Raw genomic sequence first — 20,111 nt, forward strand, 5'->3', positions numbered from 1 at the left:
CCTGGGACTAATCGTGTTGTAACGACCAGATCAGGGGTAGGATTTGCCAAAGATGGGAACTTCCGAATAAGAACCGAAATGCTAATTGTAATACAGTTCTAGAGATACTGTAGCAGCCCAAAGAGCAATTGTGTCTCTTCGGTCCGACGCCCTCAAAGGGATCGTCGATCTAACTGCTACCGCTTTTCCGACGCCCGGTCGCAACCGGTTGCCACGTCGTACTCAGGAATATCCGCTTGCGCTGCGCAAAGCGTTTAACACCACCTATGGTAGGGCAGTGTACGATTCTAATAGGACGGAGCTCTGTCTAGCTGCCTAAGAGCTAGTGATTACAGAGGTGGCTTCGGGGATGTGGTATGGTAAAAGTTTGTGCAAGTGCACGGAAAAGGGTTCCAGGGGTCCGGGTCTTGATGCGGTAGAATGCGGTAGGGTTAGGAGTTAGGGTGAGAGTCGGATGTGCGTATGGGGTGGATCGTCGTGTGGAGATGGGTGATGGTTGGTGTGGGAGTGACGAGGATCGTCGTAGGGCAGTTGGTGGAGACTCGAGCTAATGTCAGCAACTAACAATCCAACTGGACTGAGCTACGACAAAGCTGAGGAGACAGACGAGAGGAGAGTGAGTGAGGAAAGACCAGCTCGAGTCTGGCTTGTTATTGAGCAGTACAGGCTCCTTATATACATGTCAGAATGAATACCTAGAATATCCTACGAATATACGGAGGTGTATAGAAAGTGAAAGAATACTATGGAATCCGGGAGAACCATCCGGATTGTGTAATATTCATGACAGTAGTAGGCCTTGATTGTAGTCCATGATGACCACGTTAAGCCGCTTATGTCGTCTTTCCCACGGCTAGTATTACGTTATGGGATGAGAATGCTACAGTAGCGGCTTCACGTTCGTCAACGCTCTTTCGTGGTCGCCGGCGCCGACAGCGACCAAACCCCGGAAATCTGCCCCTAGGAACCACATAGCCCAGCACATGCATCACAGCGCAGCCTCAGACGAAAACGGTACCGACACCGGTTGTGGCCTGACATACATCTTAAACAGGCTGTGCCGCAGTCAAGCGCCAATATTAGGCCAAGAAGCGCAGCGCCTTTGCACTGGGCAGCTCATATAGACAGATTGATAGGGCGTGAAATCGCCGCTGTCTCCTTACCCTTTCCCCTCTCGCATCTTTGCCCACTACACCATGATCATTGAGAAGGCAGAGTTCCCCCCTGAGTCAGAGGTTCCGTATGTGCCTGAAAAGACTTTTGGCGTACGTCTAGTCGGGCCGTACGAGACTGAACTATGGCACTCACTTGCGAGGCAGACGCAGGGTGTCCCACAGCTTCTGCAGGAGCAGCCACCGCCGTACGAGGGGGGCAGCCGGTCTGGTGTCTCTAGCCCTGCTCCTACTCCTACATCCCCGCGCATACACTCCATCTTCCAGTCTGCATCGCAGCAGCACGTCAACTTCATTACGCTCGAGTCCAAACACAACGAAATCTCAGGTAAGCTCTGCCGTATCTGCCAGCAGTCTCTCCTACTGATCTCTCTCTCGCCTAGGATCGTACATTGTTAACCCCGAAATCCCAGGGTCTGCTGCGGCTCGTACGCGTGTGCTTGACAGACGCGAGCGAAAGAAGCTGCGGCACAACATCGTTCCCAATGCCTCATTTAACACTAAACACGGGCGTATCAACCTGAACCTTGCAACTGCTGGAAACACCGAGCAGCCAGGAAAGGCATACATCCAAGTTGTTACCCGCGATGGGAGGGTCAATGTCAATTTGGTATGCTCGAGAGTATATCAGGTGAAAATATCTGCTTATCAGCCAACCTGTAGTTCGCATTGCAAGCGAATAAGAATATTTTCCTAGAGATTATCAGCAAGCATGGCAAGTCACGCCCATCTAACTGCGCGCTTTCCAAAACTAAACGGTCATCTAGGCTCAATCAACCTCCTCATCCCCCCAAGTTTCAACGGGCTCTTTCGTATCTCCACCTCCAGGCACGGCAGAATCCAATTCCTGCGGGAGTTCGCCGAGCGCGCGCGGGTTATCTTTGCTGACGACGAACATGCCGACGTGCTCTTCGGCACAGGCGACCTGTCGCATGCAGAGCCGACGAGCGAGGGCATTGACTACTGCTCACTCACGACACACAACGGCTGCCTGACCCTCGGTGTGTCGGGCGTCGACCCCATTGATACGAGCTCCCCGTCGAGTCTGATGAAGAAGCTGGGTGCGATGGTCCTGGGACCTGACCTCATGCGCACGGTCGACACCCTCCGCGCAGAGCTGCTGCGGGAGCATGGGACTCTAGCGACACCACATCAGACATCTGTCTAAGACCCTGCCATCACTGAGTACTTTGAGTGGTCGCACGCACATGGTCCCTTCGGGTATGCAAAATGACTCACGCTTTATCTATCCCCTCTCTGTACATTGCTCATGTCCGTCTTGTCTCCATAGTAAGTTGTCGTACTAATTGCAATAGTAACCTTGAATCTCGCTGGAACGCCATCTGCCGTTGCCTAGACATCGTAAATCTGCAATTCCGGTGGTATATTCGGCCACGCTGTTCTTCTCCGTTCCTGTGCAAGGGCAATCATGCCTATCATCTGACACCCCGATGACCACGGACTCAGCATAAGAAGTCTTTCATTGGCGGGAGGCCCGCCCCTTAGCTTTTCGCCGTGATCTATCCATACTCAGAGGCGCACAGACAGAGCACAAAAACCCGCCTTCCACGCACGAACTCGCGGGGCCCTACACGATTACCATGAAGGGCTGCTTTCAGAGCCTCTTACCCAAGATCAAAATTGGGTACCGACGTGCCGCACCAGCCGTCGAGCGCAGCCACAGCGACAAGGCAGAGCAGGATGCTGTGCCGTCGCCGTCGTCCGACGTAACGCTCAGAGACCCGTTTGTGAGCGGTCTCTCTCTCGCCGCAGGTCAAAACGCTGACAATGCTCGGGGCGCAGGCCAGAGATGTGTCAGACAGCGGCCTCTCCCTTTGTTGTGGGTCTTTTAAGCAGAACGAGAAACTGCCTGACGACGTCAACATGCTTCCCACGTACTCTTCTGACGACATGACTTATGACGGCACTCTCAGCGAAAAGATTTTCTTGACCGTTGCCTCTGTCATAGACGGCCTGCACGACGACTTGCGCAAGCTCAGTCTCGATATCTGGGGTGGGAAAACACGTACCACCGCACACGCTCCACCATCTGACGCGAATCCGTTCTGCAGAGCATCCCGAGGTTGGATATGAGGAGTAGTGAGTCCCGCTGCAGTCATGCAGAGGCCAAGGAGGACTCAATACAGTACCGTTGCAGTCATGCCCACGACACTCTCACGGCATTCATGGCCTGCCACGGCTTCTCCGTCACAACACACTGCCTCGGACTGGAGACCGCCTGGCGGGCTGAGTACACACACGGCAGCGGCGGGCGCGTCATCGGGCTGCAGTCCGAGATGGACGCACTGCTTGGGCTTGGGCACGCCTGCGGCCACAACCTCATCGCAATCTCCGGAGTGGCCATCGCCCTGGCGCTAAAGGCCGCGCTCGAGGCGCACGACATCGCTGGAAAAATCGTCCTCCTCGGCACGCCCGCCGAGGAGCACGGCGGCGGCAAGATCGCGCTACTCAAGCGTGGCGCGTACCAAGACATGGACGTCTGTCTAATGTGCGTTCCCGCTCGTCTCGGCGCCTAGAGCACATCCCTGAGTGCTGACGCCCCCCGCCCCCCAGGTGCCATCCGGGCCCCGGCAGGCCGAACGGGACGACCGTCCAGCCGTGGACGGCGGTGCAGAACCTTGAGGTCGAGTACACGGGCCGCACCGCACACGCGGCATACGCGCCGTGGGACGGCCGCAACGCGCTCGACGCCGCGGTACTTGCGTACAGCAGTGTCTCCGTGTTGCGCCAGCAAGTGAAACCGACACATCGCATACACGGCGTCATCGATGCGCAGCCAGACTGGGAGCCTAACGGTGGGTGCTCTTCTCCCTCTCGGCTTCTAGCGTGACGGCGGCGCGCCGGTGCTGACTAGCACATGTGCCAGTCATCCCGGGAAGCTCGAAGATGCGCTGGGCCGTCCGTGCGCTGACGTGGACGGAGCTCGAGTCGCTCCGGGATCGCGTCATCGACTGCCTCGAGGCCGCGGGACGCGCGTCCGCGTGCACCGTCAAGATTGGCGTCGGCGTGGGATACAAGGATTGTCGCGAGAACAGCGTGCTCGGTGCGTCACCGTCTCAGGGCCCTCTAGGGCCGCTTGCGGGGTTTAGCGGCAGGCTGACGCGTGTCCCGGACACAGCGGAGGAGTATGTCCGCGTCGCGAGGACCTGGCAGGGCCGCCCGGCCGAGATATTGGACGAGACGCTGCAAGCGTCGACGGATCTTGTGAGTGGCAGTGCGTGCCCCCCATGGACGGCGCTGACGAGACTTGTCATCCCAGGGCGACGTATCCTACGGTGAGTGTCCGTTACCTCCAGAACTGGCTGTTGGCGACTAACCGTGTATTCCCAGTTGTACCATGCCTCGAACCAGTGTACACCGTTCCGACTGAAGAAGGCGGCAGCAACCACACAGCCAAGTTCGCCGAGTCTGCGCGCACCCTCGAAGCCCATGCAGCGACGCTCGCGACGTCCAAGTGCCTGGCTATTACGGCACTACGCGTCCTCGTCGATGCCGCGTTCTATCAGAAGGTTAGTCCGGCGTGAGCTGCTCCGGCCAGGTGTATGCAGTGTTGACTATTTGCCGCGCGCAGGTCCGTGACGCGTTCGATGCCCAGCGGCGGCAGGAAGATCGTACAGGAGATAAGCAGAGGAATTGAGAGCGCTGGACGCTCTATTTACGTTGTCCACTCTTCTCCCTGGTTTAGTAGGTCTTGCGTGCTTGTGAGGCCGGGAACGAGGGTCTTGACTGAGATGCACTTCGTATCCAAGCTGGGCAGTCCTGTCAGACTGCATTCTACTCTTGCAATCTATGCTAATTCCTGACGGAGCTCACGGCAAGACTTAGCAGTACCCACGGGTGCTTAGCATTGTGGGAACATGAAGAGAGGAAAGTGATAGCTACTCCTACTGTAACATGAATGCTCAGATACAAGAATGCGTGGTTAGGATATATAAGAAATGCGTGGGAGTGAATGCAGTGGAAGCGGCTGGAAAAGAGCAAATGTATCGCAACGGAGGCGAGAGTCGTGCAAGATTAATTAATAACATGTGGCGGGAGGTGGGTAGAGGCGGGAGTGCAGCAAGCAAACGGCACTAGAACCGGTAGACGCGAGGGTTGGACGTGCAAGTGACGAGCAGCGGCTACTGGGGTGCGCGCGGGCTTACTTGCAGCCGCATAATGCGATCGTCGGACACCATTAGGATCTCGTCGCGCCCTGTCGAGGGACCTCGCGGCGCTGGCGGGTAAGCCTGCGACTGGGGCGAGCTGTACCCGTTCTGCAGCGACGTTCGTCCGTAGCCGTTGACCGACGGCGAGGCGTACTGGTTGTATGCGTATGCCTGCTGCTGATGTTGGTTATAATACTTGTTGCTCGCAGAGTTGGTCGTTGATGGAGGTGTGTCGGAGAAGAGACAGCGAAGGTTGTTGCCCTGGATGATCTGGGACATTGAGCCGGTCTCAACGTGGCGGATCTCGACGAAAGTTGGCTCAAACGCCAGGACATAAGGATAGTAAAGCGCTGAAATGATGGTGAGCCAGAGACACAATAGGTCGGCAGGGGATACTTACCAAATCCAGTTGGGCAGCCTTCCCAGAAGATCATGAAGTCCTTCCTCGAGCGACAGCCATTCTTGTTGACATAGAAGGCAAATTCTGCAGATAACAAGTCAGTAAAAGGTCACCCGAGACAGCCAGACAAGTCACCATCATAACACAGCAAGAACTCATTGTCGATGCGGTATATAGAGATAGGTTTAAGGCCTTCTCGCTTTCTCACAAATTCCAGAGATTGATCGGATGGATCGATAAGACCCTGGGTATCAAGCGATTCCAGATCGACAATCTCAAAGCCGTTGGTGCAGCCAACACAAAGTCTCGTCTTGAGGAAATGAATGGAGCTTGATTGCACAGGGATATAGAACTCCTGTAGGTAGCCGTTAGCATAGCCACAAGGAGCTGGAAAAGTTACCAACCTTGAAAAGCTTGAGCGTATCATTACCACCCTGCAAAAGTAGCCTAAATGTCGGTTTCCGTGCCCCACGGGTGTTAGTGTCGATAGGCTCCAGCGCTTTGATCGTACTTGACAGTGCACTTGTCTTGACAACACAGACCAGTGTCTTCCCAAGACATATGCCGACCTTGAAGAACGACGCATGTGATGCTATCCGCTTTGCGCGCTTGATGGCCGCCATCGGATCCGAAGGATCAAGTGCGTCCAGTGGGAAAGTGATAACTTGGCGCTCTGCAGATTTTGCCACCTCAGCCTCTTATAATCTTAGCAGACAAGAAGACAACAAACCCGATAAGACAATCAGTAGCTGGTAATCCTCCAGAACGTCTACCTGTGTCACATCGAGCAACGCCAGAACCTTCACGGGTTCACGGTGCGGTTCCCAGAGGTCGGACAGGTAGATACCGTCAGCGGTGCCGTATACGGCTCGTCTGCCTTGGTCTAAGTCCACGCAAATCAGAGGTGTACGAATCCAAAGTCAGCTGTGACATACCGAAGGGTGCAGCACAGCTGACCACGTTCGGGCCAACAAAGAACCCTTCACTGAGTGTAACGGTCTCGAATACCGAGCTTCGCTCACGCATCATGTCCTGCTGCTTTTGGATGTGCTCGACCCACTTCCGCTGGCTGACGTACGTACTCGCCCACAGCGTCATTTGATAGTACTTCCGGCCGAGGTGCACGAAAGTTATCGAGAAGCCGCCTTTCGCCTCTTTAACCGGGATGACAGGCGCATGGGGCATGTTCTTCTTCTGCTTGTTCGACCTCTGTTGCAAAGGAAATTCGTCTGGTGCAGAGACAAGAAGGAGCTCCAAGGGAATAGGCTGTGCACCAGCCTTAACGGAAAAGCTGCAGTCGAGAGATCATGGGGACTCACGCGACGGTAGACCTTGTACTGTTCTGTCTTGGTCTTCTGTTTCACCATGAGCAGAGCGTGATCAAACAGGAAGACAATCAGCTCGGCGCTATCACCTTGCGGGCCGCCGCGTTTCTTCAAAGCGCCCTTGTATACAAGCTCGCGGCCCTCTTCTTTCAGCCGGAGATCCTTAACCGCGGCAAAATTAGACTTTTTTCAGAGACAACACAGAGAATACCGCTTACAACTTCCTCGCCAGGTCGGAAGACAAGCTGCTGGTCGAGCTGGAGAAGGTTGAACCTGTTCTCTGCCTTACCCGTCTCTGCATTGACTGCCTTCAGGAACTCGCGAATCATCTCGACGACCTTCGGGAGCGTCTTCTTGTCCGGGCTGTCTTCTGGCGTATGTTTTAAAACTGCCTCGAGAAGCAAAGGGTATCGAGCCAATCGAGTCGTCGGCTTTGTGAGATATCCATTTAATTCCAGTTTCCGGGACTCTGGACGCCGCTCCACTTCCTAGGGGCGATAGACGGCGATTCGTATCAGAATATCAATGTGAGGTACAAAGGTGCGCGTACCTCCACGAATGCAGCAAACGCCGGGTTCGAACTCTTCTCCTTCTCGAATTCGTACTTGCCATACAACTGGTGCGCTCCATATGACACAAACGGCCCAAAGTGCGGTACGGCGTCCAGCAAGATATCGCCGATTTGCTCCACAATGGCGTACGACTTTTGTCGCTTGTTCAGGGCGTCGCGTAGGCGAGTGTTTACCGCTATGATGTCGTGCAAATTCCAGAAGACCTGCTCCAAGAAGTCCGTTCGTCGGGGCTCGGGTATGGTACCCAGCTCTTGCAGGGGCTTAATCCATGACTAAAGAATCAAGCTCGTCTAGCAAGGGCCGCGGAGAGAAAAGGGGGGTACCCACTTCCCGAAGATACTCCATATCCCGCACGAAATCCCGCTCTGTATAGATAACTTCGTTGATCGCTTCCTGACGCTTCTTCTCCTGATCCGACACGCTGTCCACAATTGCTTGAGGGACAGAGTGAATCCAAAGAGTCCCAGGTTCCTGGGAATGGTGAGTCCCTAGCCGACGACAAGAGAGTGACAGACCGTACCACTAAGTCCCCTAAGCTCTCTTTACTTATCTGTTTCTTCAGACCAGGTTGAGGTTTCATGTTCAGGCGCGCTTGCTGCTCTAACCGTCGAGGACACGCTATCGAATAGCAGAGACGGTCTCGTGAACATGTTGGCGAGTAGCAATCGATGAGAAGCGTGAAGACACCGGAGGGTAATGGGATGTCATCAGAGGATATTGACCCTTGCCGCGGCCTTATGGTAGGAGCGGTGACGACGGAGTCTGGAGGTGATGGCGAGCTGTCTCCCTGCCCCTTCTCGGTGCCGTCTTCAACAGATTGTGGAGGGCTGTCCTTGGCTTTGCCACCATTGAGAAGCGCAGGCAACTTGGCAAGTGACTCTCGGATGCTCTCGATCTCCTGGTCAACCAGCTCGCCGCTCGTAAATGGACTCGGCATTTTGGTGCGGAACTGATACAGGTCATTGACGCTGTCGCGCAGCCGGTGATCGTACGTGACGGCGTGGAAGAACTTCTGTGCATCCAAGGCGCGGCCGAGCAAAAGCGCAAGATTCCTATCCGTGGTCTTGATGATGTAGGCGATCTTGTCGACCGCTTCGCGCCCGTCGAACGCGTCCTTATAAGTCAACCCATCCTTCACTCTGTCCGCCAGCGTTATCCGCTCCTTGAACGCTTGGGCAACCTTCGACAACAACGCAGGGTAAACGATAGGCGTTCTTCGAGCTTGTGGACGATTGCTGGACATGGAGTCACGAACTGCTGGAGGCATAGAGGGCACATGCGGTCTCGGCACGCGCCCGTTCTCCACCATGGTACGGGCTTGAGAAGTTAGAGCCGCCGACATTGAACGTGCCCGATCCTGAGCCACCTTATCCCGTCTTGAATGGGGTCCAGGCAAAGTTCTCGACGATTCAGAGGAGCGCCTTCCCGAGGTCAAAGGAGGTGTCGACTGGTAGCCTGAGGGGGAATGGTCAACGAGGGTCGACGAAGCGGGGGATATACTAGGGTCCGCGCCGTGCGGGACATGAATGGCGGTGTCGAGCTGCAAAGGATACGGGCGAGAAGACGAAGAAGCTACGGGCTGTTCTGGTATTGCTGCGAAGCTTGATGCAATGGACGTCCTCGAGCGCACGCTCTCAGCTTGGGAGCGTGCTTGCAGCTGATATGTGGAGTGCTCCCAGTGGCCGTTCTCGTTTGCTACAGCATCTCCAAGGAAATCGATACCGAGCCTTCCATCGGAGGGCTGGAGGCTGAGTGGGATCTGTGGCAGGCCATCCGGAGCAGACCTGCGATTGACAGGGCGAGACTCCGGCTCGGACTGGGACTGCCCCATTGGGTTCTTCGTGTGTATGGCCCGGTACGCCTGCGCGGGAGTCAGGCCAGCCTGGGTCAGGGCCTCGAGACTCGGGTCTGGTGGCTCCTCTGGAGAAGGAGCGATTATTCCGGGAGAACGACCAATAGACCGCGCACGACTGCTTATGGAAGGGGCAGCCAGGGTGGCACTGCTCGTATATACGTGGTTTGCAGGGACTGGGGGAGGCGGCGGATAAGGCTGTTGCTGGTGCGGGGACGGCTGATGCGCGTAGTAGGCCTGCCTGTACAAATCTGGAGACACTTGAGGGGACCTATTTATCGATGGCGCGATAGAGGATGCAGCAGAGGTTCTGCGGTCGAGTTGTACCCTATACTGTCCGTTCACAGAGGCGTGCGGGTAGGCCTGGTGGATATACGGAACTGGCGGTGGTGTTGACTGGTGGTGGGAGGCACTCGGTCGCCCGAAAATCGATTCATATGCGACATTCCGTTTCTCAGGCTGGGACCGCGGGCCCATGGGCCTGTCCATCGCCGTTAAGGTCTGGCTGAACGTGGTCGACAACGAGGAGGTAGTGGTGGGAAATGAAAAGTGAGCGCGCGGCTTTGGGACCGAGCGATGCTTGTCCTCTCTTGCGTCGTGACCACATCGTCACCTCATTCTGTACCTGACCTCTTGACTCTCATCCGTTTTATTGAGCACCTGGAACTTCACAAAAAACCTGCTCTTGATGTTATGCAGAGCGAATTGCTGCTCTAATAGAAACAGCCTCAATCTGCTGTTCGTACGAAGCCTATCGGGTCCTTGGGCGGTGCAGGCCACGCCCGAACTACATATCCAAAAGAGTTCTACCGGCAGCCCTTGCGACCATCTATCACGTGTATACCGACACGCAAGACAAGAAGACTTGCCGGTGGTTAGAGCTCGACATGCGCGACGACGAGGGCGAGATGAAACACGCTGAAACCCCTGCAGCACAGGTGCGCCGCAGTCTTCGGCTCAGATGTCACGTCCACAATATATCCAGGGCGTTAGGTGAATTAGTAAAGCGGTTAGCTATCTGCTTGTCTACTCCTGTGATCAACCCCACTACCATACTCTACATGTCCATAGCCTTTCACTGAGTCGCTGCCGATGGCGCTTGAAGACGCTCATGGCGACGTGTATGTACGTCTGTCTAACCGCTGGCCATCCAGTCCAGCTAGGCTGTGAGCAAAGCACAAAGAAAAACTTAGGTATGGTGCACGACTGGCTCTGCGACATCTTGACGGTCACGGTATCATACATCATGCTTCTTCACTAGCCCTTTGTGCGCAATCAGAACAAGATAACAAAGCTGTTTTGCCTGGGCAAAGGGCAGATACTGTGGAGCGTCGCAGCGAACAACGCTATCAGTCACTCTCAACTTCTGCAACAGATTCCGAATACGGCTGGTATTTCCCCTTCTAAGTGCTCCAAATATGCCCGTACTACACCTTGATATGGCTCTTCGGATCTCGTTGTGATAGCGGAGGACCCCAGCTTCACGCAACCTTAAATCCCTGAGGGCTGTATAGCCGCCAGCGCGCGACGCGACAATCACTCTGTCCATCTTGCATGCGTCTCAGAGCAATGATATCATCGTGCGCTGTGCAAGCACCCACGGCCGGTATGCTCGGGATCAAATGAGCGCATCCTCATCGCCGCGGCAAGAAATTCTGATGGCAGCCCTTCTGGTTGTTCACGGGACCAAACGCGACCTTGCCGCGATGGAGCCTGCGCTAGCGCCAAGTCTGAAAAAGCAGGATAAGTAGTTTCTGGACTCGCCTGGCCGATCACATCTGTTGAGCTGGCCTTGCTTGCCGTAGGTGTGCCTTTGAATCTGGGATTTCCAGCCTTATTATGGACTATCTCTTAGGTTTGAAGTTAGCATATGGCCGCAACTGCTGCGGCGAGCCACGTAATGCCGAATGGCACTGATAGCGCACCCGCCATGAGGCCATTTGAGGTATGGTGCACTGGTGGCGAATGCGATCTCTACTTCGACCAGGTACGCTCCACAGTAACATCTTCCTGGCGAGTAGATTTCAAATTAGGTCACGTATTTCTATTCACACCACAGCGGTCATCGAATGCTACACAATCTGCTAGTCTGCCTGGTGTGTTGTCGTTATGGAACGTGTTTGCGGATTATTCCTTCGTCACACTCCCAGCCTGCGCAGATAAAGTCAACCATGTGAAGATTGTTATGTCAATGCGTCGCGGTTCGCTGTCGTTGAGACTCGCGCATCAACACATTCATACATGCGTCTTCCTGCCATACAGATGATCTAGCTGATGAGCGGTGATCACAGCAGCATCGTGGCGCTCTCGGGTTCGGGAGCTCATCTTACGCGCGTCTTCGGATGCTGTGAACCAATGCCAGAGCATGCGCATGCCATAAATACCCCACTTGCCAATGGCGAAGGTCTACGTCTTTCAGTTGGTTCTTCTACTTGCTGCATATCGGCCTGCTGGCTGAAGTCAGTTGAGCAGCGTGTTGACACGCCCGCGCCGCGGATGGACAATGGGCCCGAGTTCGTGCCGAAGAGTAATCGTAATTAGCAAATCGTTTCAGACGAAGCTGTATGCTCTCGGGATGCATAGCGGAGTATTTTGCCATTATTTTGGCGAGATTCTTTCTGTATGCCTAGCGCGACGCGAAGACGCCATCGTCTGACATCGAGACCATCGTCTGTTTGAGGGCCATCAGCTAGGCACGGCCTGCCAGATCCGGGATGGGCGCTAAGATGATATGGCCGGGCTTCATGGCGTCTATTCACGTGGCAGGTTGCGGAGTGCCAAGCGCCTGCACCTTTAACACCTCCATGCTCCCTCCTTTCCCCAACCCGCTCCGCGAGACCCCTCTAGTCTTGTCACGTCCTCGCTTTGCCCTTGCAGAAAGCGATGGACGACGCACGGTCGCGTAGGCCGAATTTAAGGCTCCCACCATCTTCACAAATCGAAAATCAGAGTCGCGTGCGCGGTCGCACGCAGCTGCGGCAGCAACAGCCGGCGTCATACGCAGCCATCGGCTCGCCGTTTACTGTCGCAAGCACAGATCCCTCACAGCCCAGCAGCAGAAACAGTAGCACTGGTGGGGTGAACAGGATTTGGAGTAATATGCGGAGATCGATATCGAACGGAGGCGGTAGCAAGAAAAGGGCGAATGACTTGGCAGTGAGTATGATAACAATTCGTCCCCACTGTTCTAAATGGGCGGGGTATGATGTTAATCCCTCTTTCATTTCTTCAGGCCATAGGCATGCATTCCACACCAGAAGAGAGCTTGCCGCCGGCGCCGTCGTCGCCGTATCCTTACCACAAATCATCAGTGACCAGCCCGACGATAGAACAAATTGCCATGGGCTTGCACATATCTCGTACACCTCACTTAGTCTCTTCCCCACGCACATGCCACGCCCGAAGTCGACATTCTGACACTCCTGAAACTCCTCGGTGCGTTTCAACTCCACCACGCCCGAGTCGGCCCCTACATTTCAGGAGGGGCTCAGCACCCGCAATCTCTCTCCCACCTCCACCGGCACGTTCTTCTCTGAAGAAGCCGGCGTCCATCTCAAATCCGCTCACTCCGTCCGACTCAAACGCGTCGCTATCGACGCTGACGTCCACGGCGCCAAGTACACCGCATTCAAACCGGAGCGCGTCAACCTCTACATCGCGCTCCGTGTTCTCGTCGAAACTGCATCTTGGCATGCGCTTACTCCTCCCAGGTAGGAAGAGTTCCGCGTCGAGCACGGCAACAACGTCGGACGATGGCTCGGCTTCGTCGGAGCTAACTCCGCGAAAGGTTGTCCGTTTTTCCGCCGTGTCGGGCGAGCTCGAAGAGAGGCCCTAGCGCATGTCCGTTGGTTTGTATCATCTATCAAGGGAGTCCCGTCGCATTGCATTACTGGTTTTTGTTCAGTAGGCTCATCTGTTTCCATCTTGTGTGTCTTACATCATAACGTATTTGTTCTTCATCCCGGCATTCTTCACTATATACTATACTGCACGTCATCCACGCACTCGTACAATCTTCTTGTCTACACCACGAGATATCTTTATTTCCTCATGCTATATTCCTACTTTTACGGTATGTCTGGTAGCATCTGTAAATTAATGCTTTGTGGCCTCAACTCCTATGACGTAAGCTGGATTTCATGCGTCTACCCTCGGCGGCAATTCCGCGCAGCTACGGTCAGAGTCTCGAATCAGTTCTAACGCAACTTGATTCATTACATTCTCATCCTATCCATCTCACTCAAAGTTACGTCTCATTTACCTGCTGTAATTACCCGTAATACTTCTGGCGTGGAAGAGTAGTCAAAATGGCCCCCGTCGAGACGGAATACTACGACTTGGTGCGTCGGTCCTTTGAAGTGCACAGCAGACGGACGGACTCAGCTTTGCGACCTAGTTGGGTGTCCCTACGGATGTCAACGACACCGAATTGAAGAAGGCCTACCGCAAGCAGGCTATCAAGGTCATTATACTCCCCTAGGACATCTTTTGAAGGTCCTAACGACGTTTCCAACCACAATAGTATCATCCGGACAAGAATCCCTCGCCAGAAGCCGAGGAGAAGTTCAAGGATATCAGGTGAGTGAAGCTGGGACGTATTCCAGCTCTCTGGTCTTATGTATTGAGTAGCAAAGCGTACCAGGTGCTCTCTGACTCAGTGAGATGCCCATCAGCCCTGTGCCCATGAAGCGCTTGCTGAGCATCCGCCACACAGAATATGCGGGCGGTGTACGACCGCAACGGGTCGAAGATGGTTGACAAGGAGGGTGGACTCAATATGGAGGACGCGGCCGGGTTCTTTGCGAACGTCTTTGGCGGCGAGCGGTTCAGGGACTATGTGAGTCCGCCGTCCCCCCACGAATGCGCACGCTCACGCCGCTCGCTCTGGCCTCTTTTGTACAGATTGGCGAGATCTCGCTGATGAAGGAGATGACCTCCGTAGCGACGACGATGATGTCCGAAGAAGAAAAGGCGGAGATGGAGCGCGAGCTGAACGAAGGCCGTGGGCCCGCTTCGCCGTCTGCCTCGTCCCCACCACACGGCATCATACCCACATCGCCATCGCCTCCCCCGGGCGGTACCACCGCGCCCTTCTCTGCCCCGACGCCTGCGGAGCCATCCTCCACGAACGGCAACACTGCCCTGACGCCGTCCCCGCTGCCCACGCCCGACAGCGAGCAGAAGCACTTGTCCTCTGCGTCGCCGTCACACAGCCAGAAGGAGAGGGAAAGGAAGAAGAGTAAGATCACGCCGGAGCAGAAGAAGAAGCTGCAGGAGCTCGAAGACGAGCGGCGAAAGAACATGGAGGAGCGCGTCGAGACGCTGACCAAGAAGCTCGTTGAGCGGCTCCGACCGTTCATTCACGCGAAACGTCCTGGGGACAAGGACGATCCTGAGACGCAAGCATTCGAGGCGAAGATAAAGCGGGAGGCTGACGATATGAAGCTCGAGAGCTTCGGTGTCGAGGTGAGCTGTCTGCATCATGTTCTACCGATCTTGTGACCAACGACTTGAGATCAGCTGCTTCATACGATCGGCAATGCCTATATGATGAAAGCGACAACGTTCATGAAATCAAAGAAGTTCCTGGGAATGTATGTGTCCCACTCTCGAGTGCTCATCTCATTCATCTCATTCTTTCATTTGCAATCAGTCCGGGGTTCTTTTCCCGTTTAAAGGAGAAGGGTGCCATGGCGAAGGAGACATGGGGTGTCATTGGAAGCGCGTACGTCCGTCGCATTATAAGCGCCACATTCGAGCTGACATGTGATACAGCATCGGTGTGCAGCAGATGATGAACGTACGTTACATCCTAATGGATGAGTTATCGATGTCGGTCTAATAACATATTTAGGAAATGGAGAAGATGCAAGAGCGTGGCGAGGTTCATGAGGAGGAGCTTCGTGCCCTGGAAGAAGACATCACTGGACGGGTGAGTTTTGCTTTCACTCAGCCCATAACGTACTTTTCCGACGCATATATCGATCAGATCATGCTTGCTTCGTGGCGAGGTACTCGCTTTGAGGTCGTGAACGTTCTGCGCGAGGTCTGCCTTCTCACTGCTGATTGAACTAGTTCGAATTTCTGACTGCCATCCCAGGTCTGCGATAAAGTTCTCAAAGACTCAACAGTTAACGATCAGGAGCTCTATTTGAGAGCGAAGGTAGTAAAGTCTATATCTCCGTAGTGCGTAGACTAACCCTCTCTGCAGGGTCTTATGATTATCGGAGCGATATTCAAGAATACCCAGCCGGACGAGTCTGATGAGGAGCGCCGGGAGCTCGAGAGGTACGTCTATTGTCTCGACTTTTTCCACTTCGTGCTCATCACACGTTTGCAGGATGGTTGCCGAGGCTGCCTCCGGCAAGTCGAAACACCACCAGCTTCGAGCACAAGCTAGGGCGGCAGAGAAGGCGAAGAAGCATGCATCGGAGCACGGACAGCACATCACTATTCCTGCAGCCGAAACTGCCGAGAAGGATAAGGCAGCATCCTAAAGCAATACACATGTTGGTGTTTCTGAGCTCATCGTCAAGTTGTGCTGGATGTCTGCTTCCCCTAGATCTTTCTTCTTGGATATGAACTCGAGTTATCGTGTAGTACTTTATCGCTGCTAATTGCCTTTTAATACCTCCCTTCCACTATCGTCGGGGCCTAAATAGCTGTGCAGTCTATGTCGGCCTAGATATACTCATTGAAAATGCTAGAAAAAATTCATGCAACCCACAGTAAGTATATCGACGAAAAGGTGCGCCGTTTTGGGCTTGTTCGCTAGTATTCTTCTTTAGCTTCTCTGGGAATTAGATAGCTGGTCATAGTTTTTTGTAAGCTATTGAAAGTTGCTGCTGGTTCAGGACGCGCAACGCAAATAGCGAGTCTACCCGCAGTGTCGATGTCGCTCACACGGTTGACAGCATAGTGGTGAGGGTATGACCCGTGATACAATTAATGCCATCCGGACGACAATACCATACTACTCCCCCCGGGATATTATCCTACTTTCCTCTTCGTCCTCTCTCCTCGCCCGGTGCCTCCGTCTCCGAGACACTAGTCGGCATCAAATCCGTGGTCGAAATAGTACAAATGCGGGTGGGTGTGCGGAATGGACATCGCACATATAGTCGAAAGAATAATGTTAAAGGTCGCGGCGTCTCGAGCGAAGTCGAAAGGGAGACGCGGCGACGGTGTGAAAGAAGTCGAAGAGTCATGAAGTCGTGAGGCTGGGCTGACTAATCGAGAGCCTGCATATTACGGGTCAGCGAGCGTACATCGCGAAGAAGCTGAAGATGCGTACCTGGCCGATGCGTCGGGTGCCTAAGCAATGACGCACGATGGGGTGCTGGTAGAGCCTGAGCCCGACTCGAGATCGCGGGGGATCTGGTCCTCAGGGACAGCGGCGGGGACGGGATCGGCGAGAGTGAAGAAGGCGTCCATGTCTGCGCTGAGGAGCTAAGCGGCGGGTAGCAGAGTGGTGAAGAGCTGCACGGGAGGGCTTTGCTGCAGACCGTCCTTCTTCGCAACAGACTTTTATATCGGTCGGCCTATCGCGCCTCGTGCCGCGCGCCGGCGCTTCATCTGGCAAGACACAATAAAGAGATCTGGGTGATTCTTACATCCCGGTCATTTGTTAGCGACGGCGCTCGGAACTAGGTCAATGTCGTCTAATTTGGCGGTAATGGCCACACGGCATGTCGCAGCTTTATTGTCTGGAGAACTACCATCTGTACGCGCCTAGTTAGGATAGAGTTTGAAGGGACGAAGCACCGTGCGCTTTCATAATGTGGCCTGGTATAGACGCCTTGCGAGGCCGCTTTTGCGCCCCACCCACACTTGGTAGCCATAATGGTCTGCATCGACAGGCAAAGTACGTCTATCAACTTCAGAGAACAACACAGACCAGAAGGTCAACAAAGCTGGTGTCTGCTGCACGTAAGCTCGGGCCGCTGTCTGTCCGTCTTTCGGGAGTTCCAAGAAGTGGATCTAGTGATCGCAGATGGCACAACAAAAAGGAGCAGAGGTACATGAAAAATTTCTCATACGATAAAGGCACTAAGATGTTTCGTTTCCACTAGTGAATGTGTTGCGGAAGATTGCACAGCTAACGCATGTTCAAATTTTCCCGAGGGGAAGAGAGGGAGACAATAAGACAATAGACGCCAGCATCGTGGCGCTGCCTAAATAGGGCCATCAGTCCCAGGAAGTCGGTCCGAAACTTGACAATTGTTCTTGTCAGCACCGAACCTTCGCATTTCGAGGCCATCTGAGGTGAGCAAACTCCGTGGGATACGATATCTTGTACAGCAGTGTATTTTCCAGCTTCTGTCACTCTTACTTCAGAAACCCGGCAGCACTAAGTATCAACTTGCCTTCAGCTTGCACACACTTGGAGTGTACTCTAATTTTCTAATCTTTTTCTGGAGTCAATGAAAGTGTTGAACTACGACCCATAGCAGTATCACGTTGCATAAATACTCGTGATTTGACGTCGCAACAAGCTTAGCATGTAGAATTTATATGGAAGGCAAAGCGCTCTAGAGATTTGGCACGTCGTCAAAAAGCCTACCTGCAAGAGTTCCGCAGTTCCAGCATACTCTTACGATACTTTTACCAATTTATTGCGACACTTTCAACGACATTTGAGCTGGCAAAGTATTTCTTCTACCTCTTGGAGTCTGGCATCAGCCGCTGACGTCATACTTGGCTCAGGGACGTGGTGCTACTGACATGGCCTGAGAAACGCACTTTTCGTTGCAACCACCATCATGTCTGTACCGAGCGGTAATTCGCAGGTCACACAACACTCTACGCTCGTCGAGGAGCTCAAGACTGAGGCGATATCAGTCGCAAAAACCTCCGGCAAAGCTTTGTCCTCACTCACTTGGCTCTGGCCAATACGGGGTATATTGTACGCAGTAACGCGTATGTCGTTCATTCTTCAGTATGTGGGTGGTTTTATGCTCATTCACACTCGTTTAGGCCCTCGCGTTATAATGTCCGTCCGAGGCACTCTCCTAAAATCCCTCGGATCGTCTGCCGTCCTCTTCTCGATTCTTGCATTCTTTACCTACCTGCCACAGGCCGCGTTTCTCTCTCTCTTCACAGGACCTCTCGGCCCAATTCTTGCGCTCTTTCTGCTCGGCGCCGAGTCTATCTTCCTCCTCACTTTCCTCGCAAAGCCTCTTTTTCTCGAACCGGCCCTGCAACAGGTCTTCGACCAGACACTGATCGACAACGGCCAGAGGCAGCTCGTCCAGCAGGGGAAGACGAAATTTTCTGTTACCTCGGAGAGCCGCAACGCGCTTCTGCGACCGCTGCAGGCCCTCTCCCGAGACGGCATCGTCAGATATCTCCTGACGCTTCCTCTGAACGCTATCCCTGTCCTCGGGACAGTGTTGTTCTTGGCCATCAACGGCCATCGCGCCGGGCCGAGCTGGCATGCGCGCTATTTCCAGCTCAAGGGCTTTGATTCAGCGACGCGCAAGAGCTTCATTGAGAAACACAGACCGGAATACACAGCGTAAGCATTCGCTAAGTCTATGTCACTTATCTTTGACTCATGTGGTTCTTCAGGTTTGGTGTCGCAGCACTGTTATTCAACTTCATCCCTGTCGTCGGACTCGTGTTCACCTTCACCAACACCGTCGGCGCGGCGCTGTGGGCTGCAAACGTGGAAGCAAACTCCAATATCATCGACCCCAACGCGGAGGCAGCAAAGAACAAGTAATTATGTAGCTCAGATCCTGCTTGTATATCCTGCGTTACCTCTGCAATACACGTCGCACGTTGTACCTCAAGGAGTCAGACCGAGCAGTCCCACCACATTATACATTGAATTGTGCACCGCCCTCACACAGCCCAATACTGATCCCTCCCAACAGCATCTCTGTCCTTTGAAACCGTGATCATACAACATATCCACTCCTACAACTCCTGCCGGGCCGGACGCCCATTAGCGACAAACATCGAAGGTAGTGTACTGCGCCCCTGGTATGCGCGCGAACGAAATCTTTGCGATAGTGTCGTTAGCGTCTCAGCTCTCTCCGGACGACAAAGAGCGAGCCGCACGTACCAGGTCATGAGGGACGTTACTTCAGGCGATAACACACGACGGGGTGCTGGTTGAGCCGGAGCCGCTCTCCATGTTGAGGGGCACCTCCGACTGCTCGGGGACGACGGGGGCGACGATGATGGTGGTGTAGGCGTCCATTTCTGATGTGCGGTTGCAAGATGCGAAGTGAATCAGGTCGCTCGAGGTGTTTGTGCGTGATGAAGACCTACCGCCGTCTCGTGGGGGGTATTTATACCCCGAGCCGTAGGCCTTCTCGTCCACTCAATGAAGCAACGTTCGAGTACACTTTGGCTTTGACGCAGCTCCGACAACAGGACGCTACCCCTATCGGGGCCTAGCGTGCAATGAGCTACAGCCACGGCGATTGCAGATGGCCCTAAACAAAACATGCGTTATTGTTCTCTGCAGTGTTCGGCTAGAACACCGCGTTCATGGAAGTACATATCCGCGGGCCAGTCCTGCGGGGGCAAGCGAACCTTGTGGAAAGTGTGTCCTCAGCGGTTTTGCCGGAAGAAGACTTTCGGGCATACCGTCCCGCACCGTCTGCGGACG

The 20,111-nt window shown here is 54.2% G+C and overlaps 6 protein-coding genes across 6 annotated transcripts; 5 read left to right on the forward strand and 1 right to left on the reverse strand.

Annotated features, from left to right (window-relative positions):
* The first annotated feature begins 1,163 nt into the window (after positions 1-1,163).
* On the forward strand, positions 1,164-2,574 carry PHACADRAFT_264103 (uncharacterized protein). Its single transcript, XM_007400894.1, has 5 exons — positions 1,164-1,265; positions 1,320-1,500; positions 1,556-1,782; positions 1,836-1,887; positions 1,940-2,574. The coding sequence occupies exons 1-5, from the start codon at positions 1,197-1,199 to the stop codon at positions 2,338-2,340; spliced, it is 930 nt and encodes a 309-aa protein (XP_007400956.1). The 5' UTR covers positions 1,164-1,196; the 3' UTR covers positions 2,341-2,574.
* Positions 2,575-2,773: 199 nt separating this feature from the next.
* Positions 2,774-4,830, forward strand: PHACADRAFT_200632 (uncharacterized protein; the record flags this gene model as incomplete). Its single annotated transcript, XM_007400895.1, has 9 exons — positions 2,774-2,920; positions 2,976-3,186; positions 3,245-3,272; positions 3,331-3,681; positions 3,747-3,988; positions 4,060-4,397; positions 4,453-4,468; positions 4,524-4,702; positions 4,765-4,830. The coding sequence occupies 9 exons, from the start codon at positions 2,774-2,776 to the stop codon at positions 4,828-4,830; spliced, it is 1,578 nt and encodes a 525-aa protein (XP_007400957.1).
* Positions 4,831-5,045: 215 nt separating this feature from the next.
* On the reverse strand, positions 5,046-8,963 carry PHACADRAFT_264107 (uncharacterized protein). The gene is made up of 11 exons (XM_007400896.1): positions 8,159-8,963; positions 7,966-8,109; positions 7,617-7,910; positions 7,285-7,554; positions 7,061-7,228; positions 6,677-7,007; positions 6,472-6,624; positions 6,146-6,414; positions 5,877-6,096; positions 5,742-5,825; positions 5,046-5,691 (listed from the first exon to the last, which is right to left on the reverse strand). Exons 1-11 carry the CDS (start codon positions 8,945-8,947, stop codon positions 5,315-5,317), a joined length of 3,099 nt encoding a protein of 1,032 aa, XP_007400958.1. The 5' UTR covers positions 8,948-8,963; the 3' UTR covers positions 5,046-5,314.
* Positions 8,964-12,731: 3,768 nt separating this feature from the next.
* Positions 12,732-13,325, forward strand: PHACADRAFT_166379 (uncharacterized protein; the record flags this gene model as incomplete). The annotated part of the gene is made up of 1 exon (XM_007400897.1): positions 12,732-13,325. One exon carries the CDS (start codon positions 12,732-12,734, stop codon positions 13,323-13,325), a length of 594 nt encoding a protein of 197 aa, XP_007400959.1.
* Positions 13,326-13,725: 400 nt separating this feature from the next.
* Positions 13,726-16,197, forward strand: PHACADRAFT_264112 (uncharacterized protein). Its single transcript, XM_007400898.1, has 14 exons — positions 13,726-13,830; positions 13,887-13,952; positions 14,013-14,068; positions 14,120-14,147; positions 14,205-14,327; positions 14,393-14,956; positions 15,011-15,084; positions 15,144-15,215; positions 15,266-15,290; positions 15,345-15,422; positions 15,480-15,536; positions 15,591-15,653; positions 15,702-15,778; positions 15,831-16,197. The coding sequence occupies exons 1-14, from the start codon at positions 13,798-13,800 to the stop codon at positions 15,985-15,987; spliced, it is 1,473 nt and encodes a 490-aa protein (XP_007400960.1). The 5' UTR covers positions 13,726-13,797; the 3' UTR covers positions 15,988-16,197.
* A 2,172-nt stretch (positions 16,198-18,369) lies between these two features.
* On the forward strand, positions 18,370-19,163 carry PHACADRAFT_71091 (uncharacterized protein; the record flags this gene model as incomplete). The annotated part of the gene is made up of 3 exons (XM_007400899.1): positions 18,370-18,409; positions 18,467-19,007; positions 19,061-19,163. Coding segments are annotated over 3 exons (684 nt in total), but the record flags the coding sequence as incomplete, so codon positions are not given.
* Positions 19,164-20,111: the final 948 nt, after the last annotated feature.

The sequence above is a fragment of the Phanerochaete carnosa genome (assembly GCF_000300595.1).
Source record: "Phanerochaete carnosa HHB-10118-sp unplaced genomic scaffold PHACAscaffold_11, whole genome shotgun sequence".
Taxonomy (NCBI): domain Eukaryota; kingdom Fungi; phylum Basidiomycota; class Agaricomycetes; order Polyporales; family Phanerochaetaceae; genus Phanerochaete; species Phanerochaete carnosa.

Coding starts and splice junctions, on each gene's coding strand:
- PHACADRAFT_264112 (XM_007400898.1), top strand. CDS start 13,798: ATGGCCCCCGTCGAGACGGAATACTACGACTTG. Junction 13,953..14,012: donor ACCGCAAGCAGGCTATCAAG/GTCATTATACTC, acceptor CAACCACAATAG/TATCATCCGGACAAGAATCC. Junction 14,957..15,010: donor TCGAGAGCTTCGGTGTCGAG/GTGAGCTGTCTG, acceptor ACTTGAGATCAG/CTGCTTCATACGATCGGCAA.
- PHACADRAFT_264103 (XM_007400894.1), top strand. CDS start 1,197: ATGATCATTGAGAAGGCAGAGTTCCCCCCTGAGTCAGAGGTTCCGTAT. Junction 1,783..1,835: donor GGAGGGTCAATGTCAATTTG/GTATGCTCGAGA, acceptor GCCAACCTGTAG/TTCGCATTGCAAGCGAATAA. Junction 1,888..1,939: donor AGAGATTATCAGCAAGCATG/GCAAGTCACGCC, acceptor ACGGTCATCTAG/GCTCAATCAACCTCCTCATC.
- PHACADRAFT_264107 (XM_007400896.1), bottom strand. CDS start 8,947: ATGGTGGAGAACGGGCGCGTGCCGAGACCGCATGTGCCCTCTATGCCT. Junction 6,625..6,676: donor CAGCTGTGCTGCACCCTTCG/GTATGTCACAGC, acceptor GCGTGGACTTAG/ACCAAGGCAGACGAGCCGTA. Junction 5,692..5,741: donor AGGCTGCCCAACTGGATTTG/GTAAGTATCCCC, acceptor CCATCATTTCAG/CGCTTTACTATCCTTATGTC.